At 61.8% G+C, this 21,884-nt stretch overlaps 1 protein-coding gene across 1 annotated transcript in view; it reads right to left on the bottom strand.

Moving 5' to 3' along the window:
* Positions 1 to 21,884, bottom strand: part of FASN (fatty acid synthase) — a 63,677-nt gene that overhangs the window by 29,976 nt on the left and 11,817 nt on the right. Inside the window, 11 exon segments of the mRNA XM_080681176.1 lie at positions 255 to 468; positions 852 to 947; positions 1,695 to 1,789; positions 10,958 to 11,144; positions 15,469 to 15,633; positions 16,255 to 16,364; positions 17,051 to 17,203; positions 17,684 to 17,888; positions 19,058 to 19,192; positions 19,576 to 19,738; positions 20,839 to 20,997. Coding sequence (XP_080537302.1) covers positions 255 to 468; positions 852 to 947; positions 1,695 to 1,789; positions 10,958 to 11,144; positions 15,469 to 15,633; positions 16,255 to 16,364; positions 17,051 to 17,203; positions 17,684 to 17,888; positions 19,058 to 19,192; positions 19,576 to 19,738; positions 20,839 to 20,997 — 1,682 coding nt within the window.

Raw genomic sequence — 21,884 nt, 5'->3', positions numbered from 1 at the left:
GCCCGCCGTCCACCGCACCAGTTCCCCCCGGACCGCGTCCTGTCGCGGGCCCACCTGTCGGACGCTGTGCTGGAGGCCCCGGCCTCGGGGCAGCGCACAGAACGGGGGCCTGCCCAGCCACCAGGTGTGACGAAGGACACTGGGCGCACAGGTGACCGAACCGAGTGCGGGGCCTGGACTGGCATGTCACCTGGCGTGGCCATGTGTGTCTCCCCCCCCCCCCCCGCCCCAGCCCACGCGGTGCTCTCACCCACCTGGTGCCAAGTCATCCTGGGAGGTGAGGCCCGACGGGCTGGATCCCAGTTCGAGCACCTTCCACGTGTCCCGGAGGGAGCTGCTGGCGAGCGAGGAGGACCCCTGGGTGTGGTGCCCGGCGTCCTGGCGGGCTCCCTGAGCCTGTGGCTGTGGGGACCGGTTCTCTTTCTGACGAGCCGGCATGCAGGCCGCTGTGGGGAGTCTGTGCTGCTTCTACAGAGGACAGAACGAGGCTCATCCTCAAGGGCCCTCCAGCCCAGAGGAGACAAGGGGCTCCCTGTCCCCCTTTGCGCGGGTGGCCTGTGGGGAGACTCGAGGGCAGGAGGGGGCCTGGAGGGTCCCTCTGTGCACTGGGTGTGGGGATGGCCCAGCCGATGCCTCTGGTCAGGTGGTCCGGAGGGAAGGCACCTGCTGGGACCCCACTCCACCGTGTGCGAACAGACAGGGCCGCTGTGGGGCCCCCACCCAGTGCTCTCCTGCCCTACAGCTCACCACTCCCAAGGGAGGACCCGCACCACGAGGACTGCCACTCCGGTGACAGCAAGCGCTGCGCCTGAGACGCGCACCCCCCCGCCCCCGCCCCAAGTCCCACGTACCTGCCGGGCACCCTGTCTGCGAACGGGCGGCGCCCCCCGGGGCTGGCTCTCCCCCGAGCACTTGGAGGAAGGCTCCTGCCGCGCGCTCCTAGCGTCCTGCACAGAAACGCACGTGCAAGGGGCTTGGGGTCTGGTCCTCGAGGGGCTCCCCGCGAGGTTAGGAAGAAACTCCCAAAATGGCTGGTGGGAGGGACTTATCCGCGTGGTGTCCACCAGCCGGATGGACCCAGCGTCCCACCCCGCGGCTCTGCTCCCGCCTGCGCCCGCTTATCGCTCAGCCCCACCTCGTGCCCCCCACCCCAGCAGCAAGCCAACTTGGAAGTCCGTCGCCTCCTGCCTGCCGCCTGCTCCCTCCATTCTAATCCATTTAAAATGCACTGGAAAGAGCAGCTACACACTGGGGGGCAAATATCTGCAAAGCGCCCAGGGCTCAGGTGGGACCAGGACCGCCCAGCACTCTGTGGTAAAGACAGGAATGGCCCGGCCGGCCGCACGGCTCAGAGGTGGGGCGTGGGCCTGTGAGCCAGGAGGTCACGGCTCGATTCCCGTCAGGGCACATGCCCGGCTGCAGGCTCGATCCCCGGTGGGGGGCGTGCAGGAGGCAGGGATCCCTGGGTACAGCTGTGGAACGTATGCACGACAGACGTTATAATTTCCATGAACAGGAGGAAACAATGAGGTGTTATGGGTAACTATGTCTTGGTGCTGAAAATGGAAGGCTTTAAGATTGTGTTTGTTAGGGAAAGAGAAGATGGTCGTATTTTGACGTTTCTGTAATGAAAACGTGACACTTGGGAAATTACGAAGTTGTCGGACATGCATTTCTTAGTGAAGGGCAGGTACCTGCGCTGTGACGGGGGGCTGCAGCTGCCCCAGCGGTGGGCCTGGGCCAAGGCGCTTCCGGGCCTCAGGGCTGGGGTAGGGAGGACACGGTTTCCCTGGAAACCAGATGAGAAAGAGTTGGTCTGTGTGCACGTCTCACGTTGATACACACACGTCCCCTTCAAACCCAACCCCGTCTTTCACCGCGAGCTTGGGGGGCAGGCTGTGAGCTGTGCGCAAGCCCCCGCATTCCTGTGGCTCCACAGCCCACGACACATGGACAACCTCCTGCAGCCACACCCCTTCCCCGGCTTCTCAAAGTGGCAGCGACACATCGTGAACAGACCCGGAGACACCCTCTGCGGGAACAGCGAGCGAGGCCGCGTGCCGTGCCGGTGCTCTCCGCCTCCAGGCCCCTCCTCTGCGGCCACTGCGGAGTGGACACTGGGGGTTTGGGTGGCTGCGGGGGTTCCTGGAACCCGGACACCGAGGGGCGACCGTATCACCTGGAGAGCGGGCTCGTCTCTGAGGCTCAGCGCTCCTCCTTAGACGTGACCTAGGCACCAGCGACTCCATTCGTTCACTAGATTGGGCTCGGTCGCCGAGAAAGCCTGGACGCTTGTCTGCACGCGGACGGACTGCAAGATGCATTCCTATTGAGATGGATCTCTCAACAGCGGGTTGACCCCGTCAGATGCGAGCTTCCGACGCGCCAGCGAGTCTCCTGTGGCTGTAACTGCTGGCGTCGCCGCGTTGGAGACTGGGTGGGGCGTTTGGGGGGTCTCCACCCGCTCTCCACCACAGGAGGGCCGTGGTGATGCACACGCCGGTGGCCCTGACACCCACCAGGAAGAGGCAGGCAGCCCGCAGACAGCTCCTCACAGAAGCAGAGTGAAGGTGGTAACAGTCGCCCTGGCACAGGCCCAGCAGAGGCCGCGAACGGCCACCAGGGTCTGGCGCTCCCAACAGGTCGGACGCCAGGAGCAGGCTCAGAGGGCCTGGGAGTTTGGCTGGACTGGGGCCTGGGGGGCAGGACCTGCGGAAGGTGGGACGTGCTGGGCTCCTCAGTGGTGGGTGGCAGGTGGGTGTGCTGTGGGATTGAGGGCGGCCACCCCACTGACTAAGAAGAGAATGGGTAGGAGTTTACTTGAACCAAACTGACAACAATGCCGGGAGCAAGAGCGCAAATGCAGCCGCTTCCATGCACTGGAATGGGGGAGGGGCAGGAGGGTTAGCAGAGGTGGGAGGGGACGGAAGGTCGGGGGGAAGGCTGCGGGGGGGGGGGGGGGGCAGGAGCCCTCACAGGATCAGGGGTGTTAAGGTAGATGCACAGCAACAATGGGCAGAGCTGGTTCGAGGCAGAGAGAAGCCTTTTACTGGAGACGCTCCTCCTGGGCCTGGCCACGCTGGGACGTGGTCCCATCGCGTGGACGCTGCATGGCCCTCTGCCCAGGCTGCAGCCTTGGACGGACCCTCGGCGTCCTGTGCCCGGCGGCAGGGTGGCCTCCTCGGCGCGGACGGACCGGCGCGGGGCGGGGGCAGGGCCAGGCTCCTCTCCGACGGGCACCCGCCTGCGTCTTGTCCAGCCTCACACCGACGGGCCTGTCTGACGCGCAGCAAGGTGCTGGCTGGGCCGTTCCTGAGCTCCGTTCCGCACACTGAGCGGCTCTCCCCCACGCCTGTCTGTGTCACTTCATTCTCCCAGCAGCCATTGGGGCCAAGGTGGGGCTCCCAGCAGGGGGTCTTCTGGGCCCTGGCGGCCTCTGGCCACAGCTGGCGGAAAGGAGGAAATTTCGTGCATCGGCCCGGACCTCTGTCTTGGGGGGCGGCCTTTTCCTTTCTCTCACTTCAGGTCAGAGGGCGGGGGCGTGCTCCGGTTTCCTGCTCTCCTTCCCCGGCCACGGCCATGGCCCTTCGTCTCTGTCCGTTTCCTCTCCAGAGCCTGGCTGTGACACAGGGAACACCTCTGGCCTCCACCATCTGGGAAGTGCACTCCCGGGGGCCCCTGGGGCGGGGGGCAGACTGGGGCTCCGTGTGTCCCTGCCCGGCTGGGCCGGCTCTCAGGGGGTGTCACGAGGGGCCCAACAATCCCATCCCAGTCGAGCCCGCCGTGGCCACGAATTAGCGGGTCTGTGGCCGAGGCGCCTCCTGGTGTGGGCGACAGGACACCGTGTGCGCCCACCACCCCGAGCGCCCGTGGCGAGGGCGGCTACTTCTCCGGCCACCCGAGAGGGAGCTCCTGGGGCCTGAGCCGCCCTGGGCACTCCCTTTGGGGACGGGCGCCTGTGTCCAGGGCTCAGCCATGGAAGGACTACTGGTCTGAGTCACTGCTGAGATGACTCCTTTAAACTGGAAAAACTTCTAAACAAAAAAGCTTTGCGAGAGGTCCCAACCTAAACCACGGTGAGCTTGTTTTGTGAACTGGGCTTGGTAATGGTCAGGTTAGGGCCCCCCAACTTCAGCCAGAAAAACATGTGGGCCGTGCACCCCACTGGCAGCTAGACATGCCGGACAGAGTGTGGCTAAACTCTTGCTTGCAGCCGGGGCCCTACCAAACGCCGGCGGTCGCACGGAAGCAACAGCCTAGAACTCAGCGGCGAGATGAGGGCCTCCCATCCGACAAGGTGTCCTAAAGCTCCCCAAAAGCAAGGGCTGCTCAACAGAGCTGGGAGCGCTGCAATCAGAGAGGTGTCAGAAAAGGCTACCAGGACACCGGCTCTAAGAGGGCCCAGAACAAAAGCCTGTGGGACCAGGACTCGGCCGCTCCGTCCCACCTGAGCTCGGGAGTCACCTGTCGGAACCAGCCCTCCCATCTCTCACTGTCCTCAAAGGCCCAGCTAAGGGCCTCGGTCAGAGACCCGGCTTTGACCCAGGGAGGGCCCTCAGGAGCTTCTATCAATGAATCACCTGCCCCATCAACGGGCTTAAAACGAATAACGACATCAGGTGTGTCTGACAACCCTGATCGCAGCTGCCACTCAGCCTGACGGGACCTCCTCGGCCTCGCAGAGAAACCGGGTTAACTAAGAAGCCGGCGGGAAGACAGTCAGCAGAGTTCACAATAGTTATGCAACGAGGTGGTTACAGCGAAGGCTGTCATCAGCACTACCCCAGGTTGGGCGGGATAAAACCCCCCAATAATTCCCCCAACATTAAAGGGCCCCAACAAGTCCACTCTATTTGCAACCTGTTTGGAAAAAATTTATATCGTATTTTTTGGTCCAATTCGAAGAGAAAGTTTACTGGAAAGTTGGAGGTAGAGGAGTGAGCCCGCTGGGCTGCATGGGCTCAGGAACAAGTCACAGAGCAGAAGGGGCCCTGGGAGTGCAGGAGCCAGTTAGGCAAAGGTAAGCGCCTGGGGCAGGAGGGGAGGGGAGGGGAGGGCGGCGCGCTCCCGAGAGGGAGGGCCTGTTTGGAAAAACTTTAAGGACCAGTAAATACGTTTAACAGAAACACCCAAGCCGGTCGGTGAGGGTGGGTGTGCTGCCAGGCCAGCTCCGGCCCTACTGAGCGGTGCCAAGACACACCCTGAGCCCCCGGCCACAACGAACTCACATCCCAGGACAGGAACACACCTTGTTAGTCCCTTTCCCTCCACTTCCAGAGGGTCCTACCAAACCCAGAGAGGAACTGGAAAGGGGAAGGCCCAGTCCCGCCCCACAGGGACCTTCCTGCTGAGACTGCGGTGGGCCTGTGTGGGCCGGGCCGGGACACCTCTGAGATTAGCCTGTGCCCTCGGGGAGGACAGCACCTGAGGCCCCGGGTAAAGGTCAGACAGCACCTCCCAGACAGACAGACGTGGAGAGGTGATGGCGCAGCCCCTGGAGCTCCCGCAGCAGCCATCCTGGGAACTGAGAGCAGCTGTCTGTCTCTCGAGCCTGTGTCAGGCCAGACCTGAAACCAGGAGCCATCCGGAGTCCCGCCTGAGCCGCTTCTCCCCAAAGGAAAACATGGGGGAAGGAGGAAATAGTTGGAAATTGGGCAAATGAGAAATCCTAAAAACCTTCTCTGCAAACCTTAGTAAAAGAAGCTGCGGGCAGCGAGCTCGGCGTGTTCCACCTGCCCGGCCTCTGGGCCTGGGCTGCCCCGGAGCTGGCCCCGTGCACACGCGTGTGTGTGGGCCGTAGGCACGCCTCCACCTGCGGACCATGTTCCAAAGGTGATGTGTAACTGAGCTCTACGTAATTAGCTTCCACAAGCACTTAGATAAAATTCCTCAGAAAAATACAGAAGTTAACCCAAATGTGTGTCTTTTTTCCAAGTTAGCACGATATAAAATAATCTTTGGTAAACAGATTATTGGTTTAATTAAAACAGACGTGACTTCCGAGTGATGAAGATTCGATATAATGTAGATGCACAACTTCTATCCCACCTGGGCCATCACTCGAGTGACTCCACGTTATCTGGGTTCTGAATAGCCTCGGGATGTTGGGGGGAGGTGCCTCGTCCCCCAGGCGCTCGTGGGGGTGGACTTCTTGCAATATCCCAAGAAAAGGAATTTTCTGAGACTCGCACGGGAGGATGAGGTGTGGCAGAAAACTTTATTTCCAGCCCTGGCTGGTTTGGATCAGTGGATAGAACGTCGGTCTTGGGTTCGATTCTGGTCAAAGACATGTACCTCGGCTGCAGGCTCAATCCCCGGCCCTGGTCAGGGCTCGTGTAGGAGGCAACCAATCGACGTGTCTCTCTCACATGGACGTTTCTCTCTGTCTCTCCCCCAGCCTTCCACTCTCTCTGAAAACATCAATGGGGAAATATCCTCGGGTGAGGATTAACCCAAAATAAAGCAGCTTTATTTCCGCGGAATTCAACCCCGGAGTTTCCAAAGTCCCACCCCGCTCTATCTCATTTAAAAGGGCAGCGGGGGCTTCGGTCGAGCTGGACGCAGAGCCGGGGCCTAGAGGTCCCGTTCCCCGTCTGCACTCACCCAGCGGCCGCCATCGGCCTATCGCGTGGGGTCCGCAGGGCCACGGGGCTGTGGAGGGCGCACAGGCAGGAGCACCACTGTCCCTGAAACAAGGCCCAACGGCTTGGACTAACGGCTGAGTCCTGAGTCGATGAAATCTGAAGGTTCTATCGGCTTAACTAGAAACTGCTTTTCCCTTTTCTGCCCAAACCGTTCGGACAAGAAAGGCCGGTTTCTCACGGGGAAATCCACGGTCTCCCTCAGCTCATCTGCATGAGGTGAACAGAAGGGCTTCACACGGGCACTGACACCTTGAAAACTCAGGGGTTCGAGGCCACAGAAACAAAGCTTCTCTAACATCGCACCCCGCCCGCCGCTTTTTCTCGGGAAAGCCACCCCTCCCCCCACCCCGAGAGCCACGGGCGGCGGGGCGAGGGCCTCTCCCTCCGGGAACGAGCCACTTGGTCTCAAGCCTCGAGTTTCTGTGGGCACTTCAGGCACGGTGATGAAAAGCAAATACTTGAAGGTGGATGTAAACAGGATGAGGGTTCTGGCGAGCTCTTTGGCAATCATGGTCTGATGCCTACTTACACAGTTCCTGGGGCCTCTGGGGTAACGACACCCCGAGGGCCTCACTTGGGAACTGAAGAGGCGCTCGCTGACGTCCCGGTCCTTTCCGAAGAGGGTGGGGTATCCCAGCATTCGCTCCTGGACACAGGCTTGCCCTTCCGCTTCCTCGTTACCAAGAACCCACGGTATTTGGGGCCATCCGCAGGCGCCCTAGGCCACGCCGAAGCGTTTTTATGAAAAAGCACGTTTCTGGAAACCACAAAAGGCACCTGCTAGTCTGTGAGTCCGCAGCAGCCAACGCGAGACGGCTCACCACTGCCTGCTTCCCAGAAAGGAAGGGCTGAAGGGCGGGAAGCGCCCCAGTGTGCGTGATGAGAGCGACGGAAGGAAGAAGGGACGCGCTCCGCCTTTTCCATATAAAGGGCCTCAGTGGGAAGACACCGTGGAGGGAGAAGAGCATAAATGTGCCCGAAGTGAGGCCCGTGACAGACGGGAGGACGAGCGGGAGCGGGAAGGCGTCATGGGGTCCGGAAACGGGGTCGGTGGGAAGGAGTCCCGTGTGGTCCGATCAGGATGGACGTGCGTTTCCTGCACGCGATCGGAGCTGGTTCTGTCCGGAGGACCAGGTTCTCCCGGATTCTGGTTTGCTTCAGACAACAGACGGCGCGAGTGTCTTTGCCTTCTAAGCAGGCTGCCTGGAAAGCAAGACGGGGCGCTTTTCCGGCGGCTTCTCTGTGCTCCGGGCCGTGGCTGTTCGCTCACGTGACGCCCTGGGTTCCGGCGAGGTCTCGGCGTCCCCATGTTCGGCAGGTAGCTGAGCCTTACTGTTTCACGTGAAGGATGATCCTGTCTGACCACATGTTTGGAACCTTTGGATATTTTTGACAAACTTCCCAAATATCAAATTCTAAATAGTCTTTCTAACCTGAAACAAACTTTGAAAATCTCTAGAGGCCCTGGAACATTTCAGAAGAACGGCTCTCTAAGGCAAACCAACCACCCAGAATGGCGCTCGTGTGCGCTCCCTCCACAAAAGGGAGGGTGTAGCCTGTTGGATGCATGAAGTGGCGGGAGGAGCCACCAGGTAGGAAGGACAGCAGGCTCTCGGTGCCAAGTCTGTGCACACAGAGTTCCAGAGTTCTGTGCGATCCCTGGAAGTGGGCTCCGTCCCGGCACAGTGTCACCGTGATTCCAGTTATCCCCCAGCACGCTGCACTCAGAACTAAGCTGTTTCCTTGTCAGCACAGACAGTGTGCAGGCGGCTGAGGCGCTCAGACCGGCCTCCCGGGGCGGGAATGCGCTCCCTCAGCGGGAGACCCAATGCCTGGGTGCTGCTTGAGGAGGGCGGGACCCACAGGGTGAACTGTGTGGGACTACCTGAACCCACAAGATGGTATTTTCTAACTTCTTTGTTTGAAACACCGCTGATTTAAAAACGTATTCTGTTTTCCCGTAATTAAGGAAACTTTTTTCTCGAACTTGGCGAACCCACACTTTTGTGGACAAATAGGAAGCACTTGTCCCCTGTCCCCCCTGAGGGCTCCAGAGCTGGGAAACGTGGTGAGCGTGCCCCTTCCAGGCAGCAGACCCAGGCTGAGAGGGACGCGTGCTTGAGAACACGCGGAGCGCAGCCGTGACCGGGCCGCTTTGAGCACGAGGTAAGGCTGACGCCATGGAGCCGCAGGCCCTGGTACCCTGCCTGCAGTTCCCAGCTTTCCGGGTGAGTGACGAGGCGTGTTCCCAGCAGGTGCAGGAGCCTCAGCTACCTGGGGCCCTGGGAAAAGAGGGCTCGCCTTAGTCTAGCGGGACGGCAGGCGCTGCCGAGGCTAAGTCCTGGGCTGGGCTCTCCCACCAAGGAGTCCCAGGAACGCAGGCCCGAGCGAGCCGGTCGCTGCTCTCGCTCTGATGTGAACAACCAGGCAAATTTAATAAGACGAGCCTTCCTTTGTGAACAAATTAGTGTTACTAGAATTATCTTCATCAAAACGGGTGATTGTAAAGAGAAAATTTCTCTCAGCCACAGTTATAACACACACCTATAGATAGCAGGTTCAGCTCTTGACATTAATTGTGAGGAATTTATGGCTTACCCCACATGCTGCTCTGCACACTTGGAATGAGAGTGAGTCTAGAAACAGTGCAGAAAGGACACTCGGCCCACCCTGTGCCCGGAAGCAGGACCGAGTCTCCTGATGACAGAGATAGGGACTCGCCCCAGGGCTGCGTGAGCAAACCTGAGGTTCTTCACTAATGGGGCACCCAGCCTGTTTCTTTGTCTTGCCCATGCCCCACAAATTGTTGGTTTCTTTGTCTTGGTTAATCTGTCCTGCTGCCAATTTAATTCTTAAACCATTCAGAAGTTAAAAAGGTAGGGGGAAATTTCCCTCCCCAACAGGGAGGTGGGTGATGGGTGGATGGATGGATGACTGGATGAGTGGGTGGATGGATGGATGGATAGGTGGATGGGTGGATGGATAGATGGGTGAATGGATGGTGGATGGATGATGGGTGGGTGGGTAGACGAATAGATAAATGGATGAGTGGATGGGTGGGTGGAGAGTGGATGGATGGATGAGGGTGGATGAATGTGTGGTTGGATGATGGATGTGGATGGATGATGGATGGTGGATGGGTGATGGATGGTGGATGGGTGGGTGGATGGATGGAGGGTGGATGGATGACAGATGGATGAGGGTGGATAGATGGGTGGTTGGACGATGGATGGTGGTTGGACAATGGATGGTGGATGGATGATGGATGGTGGATGGGTGGGTGGATGATGGATAGATGGATGGATGGTGGATGGATGATGGATGGTGGATGGATGATGGATGGGTGAATGGATGGTGGATGGGTGGATGGATGATGAATGGGTGGATGGATAATGGATGGGTGGATAGATGATGGATGGATGGGTGGATGGATGATGGATGGATGGATGGATGGATGATGGATGGTGGATGGGTGGGTGGACGGGCATATAGATGGATGGGTGGATGGATGATGGATGGGTGGATGGATGATGGATGGGTGGATGGATGATGGATGGTGGATGGATGATGGATGGGTGGATGGGTGGGTGGACAGGCATATAGATGGATGGGTGGATGGATGGATGAGTGGATGGGTAGGTGGATGGATGGATAAATGGATAATGGATGGTGGATGGATGATGGATGATGGATGGATGATGGATGGTGGATGGATGATGGATGGATGATGGATGGATGGATGGATGATGGATGGTGGATGGGTGGATGGATGATGAATGGGTGGATGGATGATGGATGGATGATGGATGGTGGATGGATGATGAATGGGTGGATGGATGATGGATGGTGGATGGATGATGGATGGGTGGATGGATGATGGATGGTGGATGGATGATGAATGGGTGGATGGATGATGGATGGTGGATGGATAATGGATGGTGGATGGATGATGGATGGTGATGGATGATGGATGGATGGATGGATGGATGATGGATGGTGGATGGGTGGGTGGACGGGCATATAGATGGATGGGTGGATGGATGGATGAGTGGATGGGTAGGTGGATGGATGGATAAATGGATGAATGGGTGGGTGGGTGGATGATGGATGGATGGGGGGGTGAGTGGGTGCCTCTGATGCTCACCAGGCTGCACAAAGCGCAGCAGCTCCAAGGACCAGCGTGTCTTCTCACACATGGCCCGTGAGCAGGTTCCTGACCTCCCTTGGGACACGGACACGGGCTCTGCTCTCCCTCCCTGCCCCGCGCCTGCCCCAGGCCCAGAGCATGTCTGTGCCCGTCCGCCCTGGCTCACCTGCGGGCTGGCCCAGCTGGGCACGGAGCCTGTTCCCCAGCTCCAGCAGCTGCTCCTTCTCCCGCCGCAGGCGGAGGACCACGCGGGCCGCCTCCTTCAGTTTCCTCTGGAGCTGCTGCACAGACAGCGCCTGTGGGGGCTGCGATGCTGGACCCTTGGTCTCTGCGGGCACCCCGGCTACTGGGCCCTGTGAATGAGACCCACATAGCAGACAGCCCACCAGGTAAGCCCCCCAGTGGGGGCGGGGGGTGTGATGGCTGCATCACCTGTCTCAGACCGAAATCCCTGGGGACAGATGCATTCCAAAGAGAGGCCCTGGGGGACCTGCTCAGTGTGTCAGAGAGATGCCCTCCCGGTGAGGACAAAGAGGAGCCAGCCGGCACCCACCCCCGCCTCCCAGGGTGCCCCAGGACGCTGAGGGCTGTGCCTGTGACGGGCCCCATGTGGACGCCAGGGCCACAGCCTGGGTGCCTGCTGCCCACCTGGCCTAGGGCTGGAGGGCCCAGTGGTGGCTGCACAGCCCACCTCCTTCGCCGGCGCCCACCCTGCGCTTTGCCCTCAGCGGGACCAGTGGCCGCCCCTCTCCTGCCCCGCCCAGCCTTCCCGGCTGCCCTGGCTCCAGGCTCAGCCACAGGCTCCACCTGCCCTCAGGCTCCCCTCAACAACAGTGCAGAGAGAAAGCAGAGACCATGGGGGGGCTACACTCTAGGTCTGAGCCCCAAGTCCTAACCCCACTGATGCCCGTCTCCCCACCTGACCCACCACAGGTTCCTGCACAGACAGGTGCTCCCAGGGGGCCTGCAAAGCAAGAGCGGGGGGACTGCCTCTGTTTTGGGGGGGCCCGAGAGGCCGGTGGTGCCCAAGGCCCGAGGGAAACAGGTGGCCTACTTGGCTGGCTGCTGCTGACACCCATGAAAAGCCGCAGTGTGCCTGTCCTGGCCACACGGTCTGGCGTGGACACAAGGAACTGCTCCGCGTCCCGGGCAGAGGCCAGCACGCCCTGTCCTGGCTCCTTTTCCTGGTATGCCTTCCAGGCCTGGCAGGCGCCGTGCCTCGGTGCCGGGGAGCCACAGTGACTGCCCACGGTGCCTGGCCTGGGCCCCAGGCTACAGAGGCAGAGGCCCATGGCTCCAAGCCCCGCTCCCTGGCCCGTCTCCCCAGTGTGCCTGCTCTGGTCTCTCGGATCCGGGACACGCCTGGGGTCCTGGAAGCTGGAGTGCGGCTTCACACACAGGGGCCCCCCAAGGGCTGACCCAGCCCAACGGTGTCACAGCCTTCCAGCAGGGACTGGGCGGCCGGTCGAGGGTGGGAGCTTGGCCGGCAGCGTGACTCTCGTGTTACTTTAAGTGAGGAGAGAGCAGCCCTGTAACCGATTCCTAGACCTCAGAGAGCTGGAGCCGTCAGAGAAGACACCCCCCGGCGACCTCAGCATGAGCGAGGAGGCTGCCCGGCCTGCGGTCTGGACGGGCAGCGCTCTAGGCCCTGGGGCTGCGCAGTGAGGCGGCCGGGCAGCAGGGACCCCACGGCTTGGGCTCAGCACCTGCTAAGATTCTTTATGTCGATGACTCCAAGGTTTCTCCCCACAGCAGCGATCCGACGCTAACCGTGACCAGACCCCTCAGGGGTTGTGAGCACGTGGCCCACGCGGCCAGCCTCAGGCCCCGATGAGGCTGAGCTGAGCTGTTCCCACGATGCTCCAGTCCTAAGGGGAGCAGTGACGGCTCCACGGAGGAGAACGCAGGGCCGAGGCCTGGGCTGAGTGAGGCCCACCGATGCAGAGGACCTGGACCCACTGCAGGTCCCACCTCCTGCAGGTCCCAGCTGCAGCAGAGTCAGCGCTGGTTGGACAGCAGACACTGCCCCCCAGTGGACCCGTGGGTCCCTCCGGGTGCTGCCTGGTTTTCAGGTTTGCAGGACAGGGTGGAGCCAACAGCAGGCAGAGGGTGAGGGTGGGAGATGCTGTAGGTCAACCAGGCCATGGTCTCTCTGATCCTCGCAATCGGCCCACCAGCCGCTCCTGCTGTGGGCGGGGCCACCAGAGACTTGGGAGAGGTGACCCGGGCTCCCTGGTCGGCTGGGGCCGGAGGGCCTGGCTTAGAGAAGCTGCAGGCAGCAGCGTGAGGTGGCGGCCACCTGTGCTTCATCTCCTGCCCCTGATGCAGGGGGAGCTGGGGACACTCCGCCCGTTGTACCCAGCCACCATTTTACTTCCTGAAAACGAGGACATTCTCTTCACCAGTCATCAAAACCAGTTCCACGCGGAGCGGACTCCGAGCGAATGCACTGTCCGCACGCTCTGTTCCACTGCCCTGCACCCGGCCCCTCTGGACGGTGCGGCCGCCTGTCTGTGCTCTCGGCCGGTCCCGGGCACAGTGTCCTTGGTGCGGCCAGTCCGGAGCCCCCGACATCGTCTGTCCCAGCCACGGCGACGGGGCCCTCGGTGAGTGGTGTCCGCAGGTGAGGCTGCTCCGACAGGGGCGCTTCCCTTTGTCATGAGGGGTGTGAGGTGCAGACACTGCCGGCCAGCAGCCACCTTCCCGCATGTGCCCTGTGCGAGGGCAGCCAGCTGACAGCCTGCACAGGGCCCGCTGCTCCTCTTCTCCACCTCTGCCGTCTCTCAGGGGCCTCTCTGTGCCGTGTCTGAGGGCCCCCTCCTCTTCTCCATCTCTGCCGTCTCTCAGGGGCCTCTCTGTGCCGTGTCTGAGGGCCCCCTCCTCTTCTCCACCTCTGCCGTCTCTCAGGGGCCTCTCTGTGCCGTGTCTGAGGGCCCGCTCCTCTTCCTCCATCGCTGCCGTCTCTCAGGGGCCTCTCTGTGCCGTGTCTGAGGGCCCGCTCCTCTTCTCCACCTCTGCCGTCTCTCAGGGGCCTCTCTGTGCCGTGTCTGAGGGCCCGCTCCTCTTCCTCCATCGCTGCCGTCTCTCAGGGGCCTCTCTGTGCCGTGTCTGAGGGCCCGCTGCTCCTCTTCCTCCACCTCTGCCGTCTCTCAGGGGCCTCTCTGTGCCGTGTCTGAGGGCCCCCTCCTCTTCCTCCATCGCTGCCGTCTCTCAGGGGCCTCTCTGTGCCGTGTCTGAGGGCCCGCTCCTCTTCCTCCACCTCTGCCGTCTCTCAGGGGCCTCTCTGTGTGTGTCTGAGGGCCCGCTCCTCTTCCTCCACCTCTGCCGTCTCTCAGGGGCCTCTCTGTGTGTGTCTGAGGGCCCGCTCCTCTTCCTCCACCTCTGCCGTCTCTCAGGGGCCTCTCTGTGCCGTGTCTGAGGGCCCCCTCCTCTTCCTCCACCTCTGCCGTCTCTCAGGGGCCTCTCTGTGCCGTGTCTGAGGGCCCCCTCCTCTTCCTCCATCGCTGCCGTCTCTCAGGGGCCTCTCTGTGCCGTGTCTGAGGGCCCCCTCCTCTTCTCCATCTCTGTGCCCCTGAGGGACTGACGGCGCCCCAGCACCGCCTGGCGGGTTGGTCAGCGGGCCCTGCAGGGTTCCTGTCCCACGCTGGAATGTGCCACCCACCCTGGCTCCTGGCAGTGGAGCGGGGCTCAGCAGAGTGGGCGCAAGTCTGCGGGGCTCCTGGGGACGGGCTCCATGTGCCTGCTCTCCTCTCCCCCAGGTGCCCCGGGCACCCTCGCCCTCGGCCTCCTTCCCCCCGATCTGTGCTCCTCCCAGCCGCAGACACACAGCTGGGCAGCTGTGGTGGGAGCCTGGGTGGCCTGGTCTGGGCAGAGGGACTGGCCACTTAGGTTTTTTGTGCCTCAAATTTGTCATCCAGGAAGTGACCTTCCCAAGGTCGCAAGACGCTCGGACCGAAAGGAGGAGACGCGGACCACGTGCGGACGAGGCCCACACCCCTTGCTTGTAAGTTCTGCTTATTTGCACTGTGTCCCCCCTTCGCTCCGACAAGCGGAACCAGTGACGGGAGACTGCAGGCGAGCTGTGGGCGTGGGTGGCAGGGGACTAGCCTTAGGGCTGCGGGACGCATCGCACCCGAGGGTACCAAGGTCAGGGCGAGCTGTAGGCGTGGGCCGCAGGGGACTAGCCTTAGGGCTGCGGGACGCATCGCACCCGAGGGTACCGAGGTCAGGGCCCACCTCCCCTCCACCGTCTCCCGCAGGCACCCCTCATGGGGTCGCTCTAGGGGGAGAACTCCAGGGATAGGTCTCCTCCTCCCCCACCCCGTCCTCTCAGTGCCCGCACCATCGCCGCCCCACCCCCCGCAGTTCCTGGCACCACGTAGCTTGGAGGGACTTCCATTCTGGAAGCTGCTGGGAAAAGACAACGGGCAGGCCTCCCACGCCTACACTCTTTCTGCCCGAGCGCCTGGCGCCCGCTCCCAGGCATGGCTCACTCTGCTGGTGACAGGTCACGGCAGGGACAGGTCTCAGGGACCGTCAGAGGACCCTTCGGGAAGGGCTGGCCTGGCGACCCTGGGAGTCAGCATACCTGCAGAGCGCTCTGTGGCTCGGAACCCTGGCTGGGACCCACAGAGCAGGACAGGCAGCGACAGGTGCAGATCGCGGGCGGGCGCTCACCTGTCTCCCGAGGGCGGCGCAGTCCGGAGCCATGGGCGCTGCGGCGAGATGCTTCTCCAGCTCAGACACCTGCTTCTGCAGTTCCCGCACCTCCAGGTGCACCTGGTCCACCTCGTGAGGAAGCTCCTGCCAGACCGCGTCCCCCTGCAGGGGCTCCCGCAGCACCTAGGGCAGCACCTGGGCGTTGGGAGGCAGTCAGGGAGGCCCCTGGGAGCCAGGGAGCGAGGGGGCGGGGCTGGGAGCGGACGTGAGGGGCGGGGCCGGGAACAGCAGGCAGAGGGTAAAGAACAGGCACCAAGGAGGCCCGTTCTAGCCTCAGGAGGGTCAAGTGCAGCGACCCGGCCATGGATTCCTGGCAAGTGCCATGCTCCTCGAATGGGTCACATGTACGCTAACCAAGGGGAGCACTGGATACACAGACACCGTTAATTAAAACAATAAACAAAAACGGCGCCGAGGTGGACGTCCCAGGCTGAGCAAATCATCTGTGGGTCCAGGACACAGTGAGAGCCCGACCGTGACTTTGCACCGGGTGTAGCGTGTGCGTGTGCGCGTGTGCGCGTGTGTGTGCATGTGCATGTGCGTGTGTGTGCGCGCACCTGAGACTCCACGTGGGTGGGCCTGGGAAGCATCGCAGATGTGACCCCCCCTCGCCCACATGTGCTTACAGAGCTGTGGTCCCACGAACAGGAAGTGAAATGTATTTTCAGTCGGATTCCGGGGCCCTCACGCTGCCCACCCAGGAGCACCCCATCAGAGACCCGCACACAGCAGGTCAGGCGGTACCTTTCCTCGGAGCCCGGCCACCAGGAAGCTCAGCAGACGTGCCCTGTCTCCCAGCCGCCTGAGCGCCAGCCCCAGCCCCAGGGATGCGCCATCAGCGGGCACAGCTCCTCCTGCAGAGAGAGGCTCCGTCAGAAAAGTCGTCCGGGGTGGGGTGCAGCTCTGTCTCCACGAGGATGCCCGCTGCCTCTCCTGTCCCCTCAACGGGATGAGGAGTGACTGGAGGGCTCGCGGGGAGAGAAAGGGAAGAGTGAGGGCACCCTGCTGCGAGGGTTGCAGAGGGGCACGGACTCGGACTCTGCGGGCGAGGGGACAGCGGCTGGGAATGGGGGGTGTGGGGACAGCGGCTGGGAATGGGGGGGGTGTGGGGACAGCGGCTGGGAATGGGGGGTGTGGGGACAGCGGCTGGGAATGGGGGGTGTGGGGACAGCGGCTGGGAATGGGGGGGTTGGGGACAGCGGCTGGGAATGGGGAGTGTGGGGACAGCGGCTGGGAATAGGAGGTGTGGGGACAGCGGCTGGGAATGGGGGGGGTGTGGGGACAGCGGCTGGGAATGGGGGAGTGTGGGGACAGCGGCTGGGAATGGGGGAGTGTGGGGACAGCGGCTGGGAATGGGGAGTGTGGGGACAGCGGCTGGGAATGGGGGGGTTGGGGACAGCGGCTGGGAATGGGGGGGTGAGGGAACAGCGGTTGACCCGGGGCTGGGATAGGGGCCTGAGCTTCGCGGCTGCACTGGGGTGACTTAGGGTTTCCACGTCTGTTTAGAAGAAAGACGGCGCTGCTGGGACTGGACTCTCACCGGGGGCGTCTGCTGCGGTACAGACGCTGGGCCGGACGTCAGCGGGAGACGAGGGTGTCTTCGAAGGCTCCAGTGCATCTCCCAGCTGCTCCTCCAGGGTTTTAAATTTACCCTTCAGATTCCGTATTTCTGCTTCAAGAGCCAGGACGTAATCTGACCAAAAAACCCGCCTGTAAACACGCGCACAGGGATGGACACTCCCTGCGCTGCCGGCACTCCCGGGGGGGGGGGGGAGGCTCCCCAGCTGGAGCGGCTGCCCCCCGCCCCGCCCTGTCCGCCCCTCAGTGTCGGCACCCATGTGCCTCCTTCCCCCGTCCCCAGAGTGCAGTGTCCAGGGAGCAGCTGGCCAGGCTCTCAGGGAGGGCTCAGCAGCCAGGAGCCAACAGCACCCAGGCAGCACCCACAGCCCCGGGCGGGGTGCCGAACTGGCCGCCCAGCTGGGCGCTGTCCCTGCTCCGGAGGTATTGCGCACCCCTCACTTTTCTCTTCCTCTTCACCAAGAAGAAGTTTCTACCCTACGCGTAAAACTGACGTAAGACCCTCCCCGGGAGGCCGTCTACCAAGGGACATGCACCTCTCAGAGCCCAGGGGACACGTCTGGTCTCCCTCGCTCACCTGGTCTCCCTCGCTCACCGGGCGCAGCGTCTGTGGGGGTGCCTGAGGCTGCCGTGTCTCCTGCTGGCTGGGCAGGGGGGAGCACCTGCTCGCTCAGAGCCTCCATCTCGGCCCTCATCTGCGCAACCGCATTGCGCAGGCTCACGTTCTGCTCCTGCAGCCGCTGGATCTCGCCAGACGGGAAACGTGCACTCGCCTCTTCCTCGGGGTGCGGAGGGAGCCCCTGCCCCGCCCAGGAAGAGGAGATGCTATGGGTGCCCGCCCAAGGCCTGGGCCCGCCCCCACCCCGCTCCCTGCGCCCTCATCTGTCCTCCGTGGAACCCTGAAGCTCTCTTCCCTCTCAGTTTCACAGCAACTGAAACTGGGGGGCTCGTCCTTTTCAGTCAAAAAGCCACGAGTCACCGGCTAGGTGCCTGTGCCGGTAAAGACGCCGCAGCGAGGACGTGGAGAAAGGAACCCTGTGCGCCGGGACAGGTGCGCGCACGCGGCCGCTGGAGACACCTGTGGGTCCTCAAACTGCTACACCAGCTGTTCTCTGCCCCGCAGTGCGCTCCCAGGGCGGGCCCAGGAGAACCGAGGGTGAGCCCACACGGAAACGTGCCGTGTTCAAGGGCAGCATCCGCAACAGCCAGGATGCGGGCGCCCCCAAATGTCCCCCAGTGGATGCCTGAGCCACCAGAACAGGGCCCAGGGGACTGCGGCTCAGCACGGACAGGATGAACCAGAAAGATCGTGCGAGGGACAGTCCAGGGCTTAGAGCACCATCACCTCACACCTGCTCAGGGCCCGAGGCAAACAGCAGGGGAAGAGCCACATGAGGCCCGGGCCCGGGCTGCGCTCCCTCCCCGGTGGGGGGCGTGCAGGAGGCAGCCGGTCAGCGAGTCTCTCATCCCTGCTGTTCCTCTCCCTCTCCCTCTCCCTCCCTGACGTCAATAAAAATGTATTAAAGGGAAACAGAACCACAGGGCACCGCAGAGATGAAACATACGTCATCGAAACAAAAACCGCCGGTAGGACAGGACTCGGGGCAGGTGAGAGAAAGGCGGGAGCGTAAACAACGGACGCCCAGACTCAGCACAAGCGAGACAGAGCCCAGGGCGGTGCCCGGCAGCAGGAGAGTTAGACCAGGGGTGGGCAAACTTTTTGACTCAAGGGCCACCATGGGTTCTTACACTGGACCAGAGGGCCGGAACAAAAGCATGGATGGAGTGTTTGTGTGAACTAATATAAATTCAAAGTAAAGGAGCGGAGGGGAGAGCAAGAGAACCCTCCGCTCTTTCGGTTCCGCGGGCCGGATAGAACAGCCGAACGGGCCGGATCCGGCCCGCGGGCCGTAGTTTGCCCACAGCTGGTTTAGACCCTAGGGGGCAGGGGAGGACAGGGGCCGCTCACCGGCACCTCCTGCTCAGGGTTGAGCCCGTGGTCCCTCAGGGCCTGCAGGGCCTGGTCTCTCTCCAGGGTCAGGGCCCTCAGCACCACCTCCTGGTCTCGCAGCCTCTGCTCCGCCTCCTGGAGCTTGGCAGCGACCTGGGGAAAGGCGGACACGTCACCTCGGGGGTCAGGAGAGCAGTGCCAGCTCCGTCCACACCAACGCCTAAGAGGCAGGCCCAAGGAGAAGCGCCACGGAGACACGTGGCCACCGGGCGTCCCTGCAGCACTGGCAGCGGCGGGACCCCAGACGTCGCCGCCCCTCCCGGCCCACCACCCGGCTGCCCGACCCGCCGCATGTGGCCGTGGGAGAAACAGTGCATGGAACACGGGGCGAGGCTGGTGGGCAGGGCAGGGACACACTTGTCACAGCTTCCGCGGTCAGGTCGTACTGCCCCGTGAGGACTGTTTCCAAACGACAGGGCAGCTGGTGAGGGCCCAAACCGCCTCGGAGCGCCGCACGGCCGGGAGCCGGAGCGCACCTGAGCCCTGGCCGAGGCCAGCCCCTGCACCAGCCCCTCCGACTGGTGGTAGTGGTCCCGCTCGAGGCTCTCGCAGCGCCGCTGCCAGTCCAGGCCCAGCTGCACCTTGTCCCGCTCCAGACTCTGCTCCCTCTCCACCGCCAGAGACAGCTCCCGCTGGTACCTACGGAGTCAGAACCGCGGACGTCAACACCTCCCGGCCCCCCAGGGCCATAAATGAACAGATTTCACACCTGTCCGCCGCCGGCAGAAACCTGCAAGGACAGAGGCGAGACCTCCGTGGATGCCCTGGGCCTGGCAGTGTTCACACAGCCCAGGCGGGTCCCCATCAGACAGTCACACCCTAAAGCCACAAAACAAATACGCACGGAATATGTTCTCTGGCCAGAACAGAATTGAGTCAGGAATCGGTAGTAATGCCCTGACCAGTGTGGCTCAGTGGATAGAGCGTCGGCCTGCGGTCTGAAGGGTCTCAGTTCGATTCCGGTCAAGGGCATGTACCTGGGTTGTAGGCACATCCCCAGTAGGAGGTGTGCAGGAGGCAGCTGATGGATGTTTCTCTCTCATCGATGTTTCTAACTCTCTGTCCCTCTCCCTTCCTCTCATTAAAAAATCAATAAAATATATTTTAAAAAAAGAAAAAGAAATCAGTAGTAACCAAATGGTACCTGGAAATCCCAAGATAAAAGGGAATTAAGCAACACATTTCTAAGCAACCCACGGACCTGGGGGAAGGGGTCTAATACAGGTTGACAGAAGATCTGATGTTGGGTGGTGAGCACACAGTGCAATATACAGGTTGTGTAACATAGAACCTACACGTGAAGCCTGTATGTCCATGTTGACCAATGTCACCCCAGCCAATTTAACTAAAAAAAGTGACCCACGGACCAAAGAAACACCGAAGGGAAAAGAGGAAATAAGTGTACGGAATGCTATGGAAGCCTGTGGGTACAGCTGAGCAGTGCTTGGAAGAACATTCCCAGCATTCAGTGCTTGCATTTACTTGAAAAGGGGACGGTGCAAAGTTGTAGTCCACGACCCCCCCAGTGGAGGCCACCAGAAGAGCATCGAGTTCAAGCCGAAGGGACAGAAGACAGACCGTCCCAGGGTGAGCGTAGGTGTCGGGGAGACTGGGCAGAAAGACGGAGAAATCTCTCTCCATCCGTTTCCTGTTTCTTGTCTTTCTTCCCCAACAGGATGTGAACAGGGACTCAGTGCCATGACGAGGGGGGGCCATGATGCTGTCCGAGGGGACGTCACCTGCCCACGTCCTGCTGGCACCGGGCCAGCTGAGCCCGGAGCTGCGCCGTGTCCTCCTGCAGCGACTGGACCTGCAGGTCCTTGGAGGTTGTCTCCTTCGACAGCTGAGCGAGCTGCGCATCCCAGCCTGCTCTCAGCGCGGACGCCTCTTCCCGGAGCCTGGGCAGGAAGGCAGCTGGCAGTGGGTGTGGTTCTTGTGCGAGGTCTCACACCCAGCACAGACACTCACACCCAGCACAGACACTCACACCCAGCACAGACACACTCGCACACACACTCACACTCGCACTCTCGCACACTCGCACATGCACTCGCACACACACGCAGGCCTCAGGGAGATGCTGCAGATCATGCTGCCTCCACACTTGCGTCCACGCCAGGGAGACCTCCTCGCTGAGAGGAGCAGACGGACCCCACCCCCCCAGCTGCACCCCAGGGACTGGCTGAGCCCCTGCGAGGAGCCGGGCCTGTGCCTGGCTCTCGGGCCGTCCTTGTGCCCCGCGCCTGCCTCACACAGCACCCCACGTGGACATTCAGCACGTATTTTCAAACTGAATAGTAAAATGAGGGTCTATACTATACCGACCTTAGGTTCCCCAGTAAAATCACCGGAAACTGGGTACATTTCACAAGAAAGCCTTCAGAGGCGGGAGGGGAGGAAGCGCCGCAGACCTGGGAGGCCCCATGGCACCAGCCGGGCACACACTCCGTGAGCACGACTCGCATCAGCCTCTCTGCCCACCCCACCGTCCCACTGCGTGGATCAAGAACAACCCAACACGGGAGCCTCGAAAGCCACCTGAGCAAGCGGTGCCGCCTGGCCTTCAAGGTGTCAAAGCCGTGGTCCCTTTAAGCAGAAACAGCATTCGGCAAAGAATCCCCAGGAGAAAAGACGGGCATTCTCCCCCAACCAGGGCAGAGCGGTTGCTGAGCATGGTGAACACGGGAAGTGAGTTATTTAATTATCTCCGTGAACGCAGCCGGGAGACCAGAGCTCAATTCCAGCGCCAATTACGAAGGTCTCCCGTGTGCACGGTTCTCCCTGG

This window comes from Plecotus auritus (assembly GCF_963455305.1).
Source record: "Plecotus auritus genome assembly, chromosome: 7".
NCBI classification, from domain to species: Eukaryota; Metazoa; Chordata; class Mammalia; order Chiroptera; family Vespertilionidae; genus Plecotus; species Plecotus auritus.
Note: the sequence above shows the minus strand (reverse complement) of the source record. Positions and strands in the feature narration are given on the sequence as shown.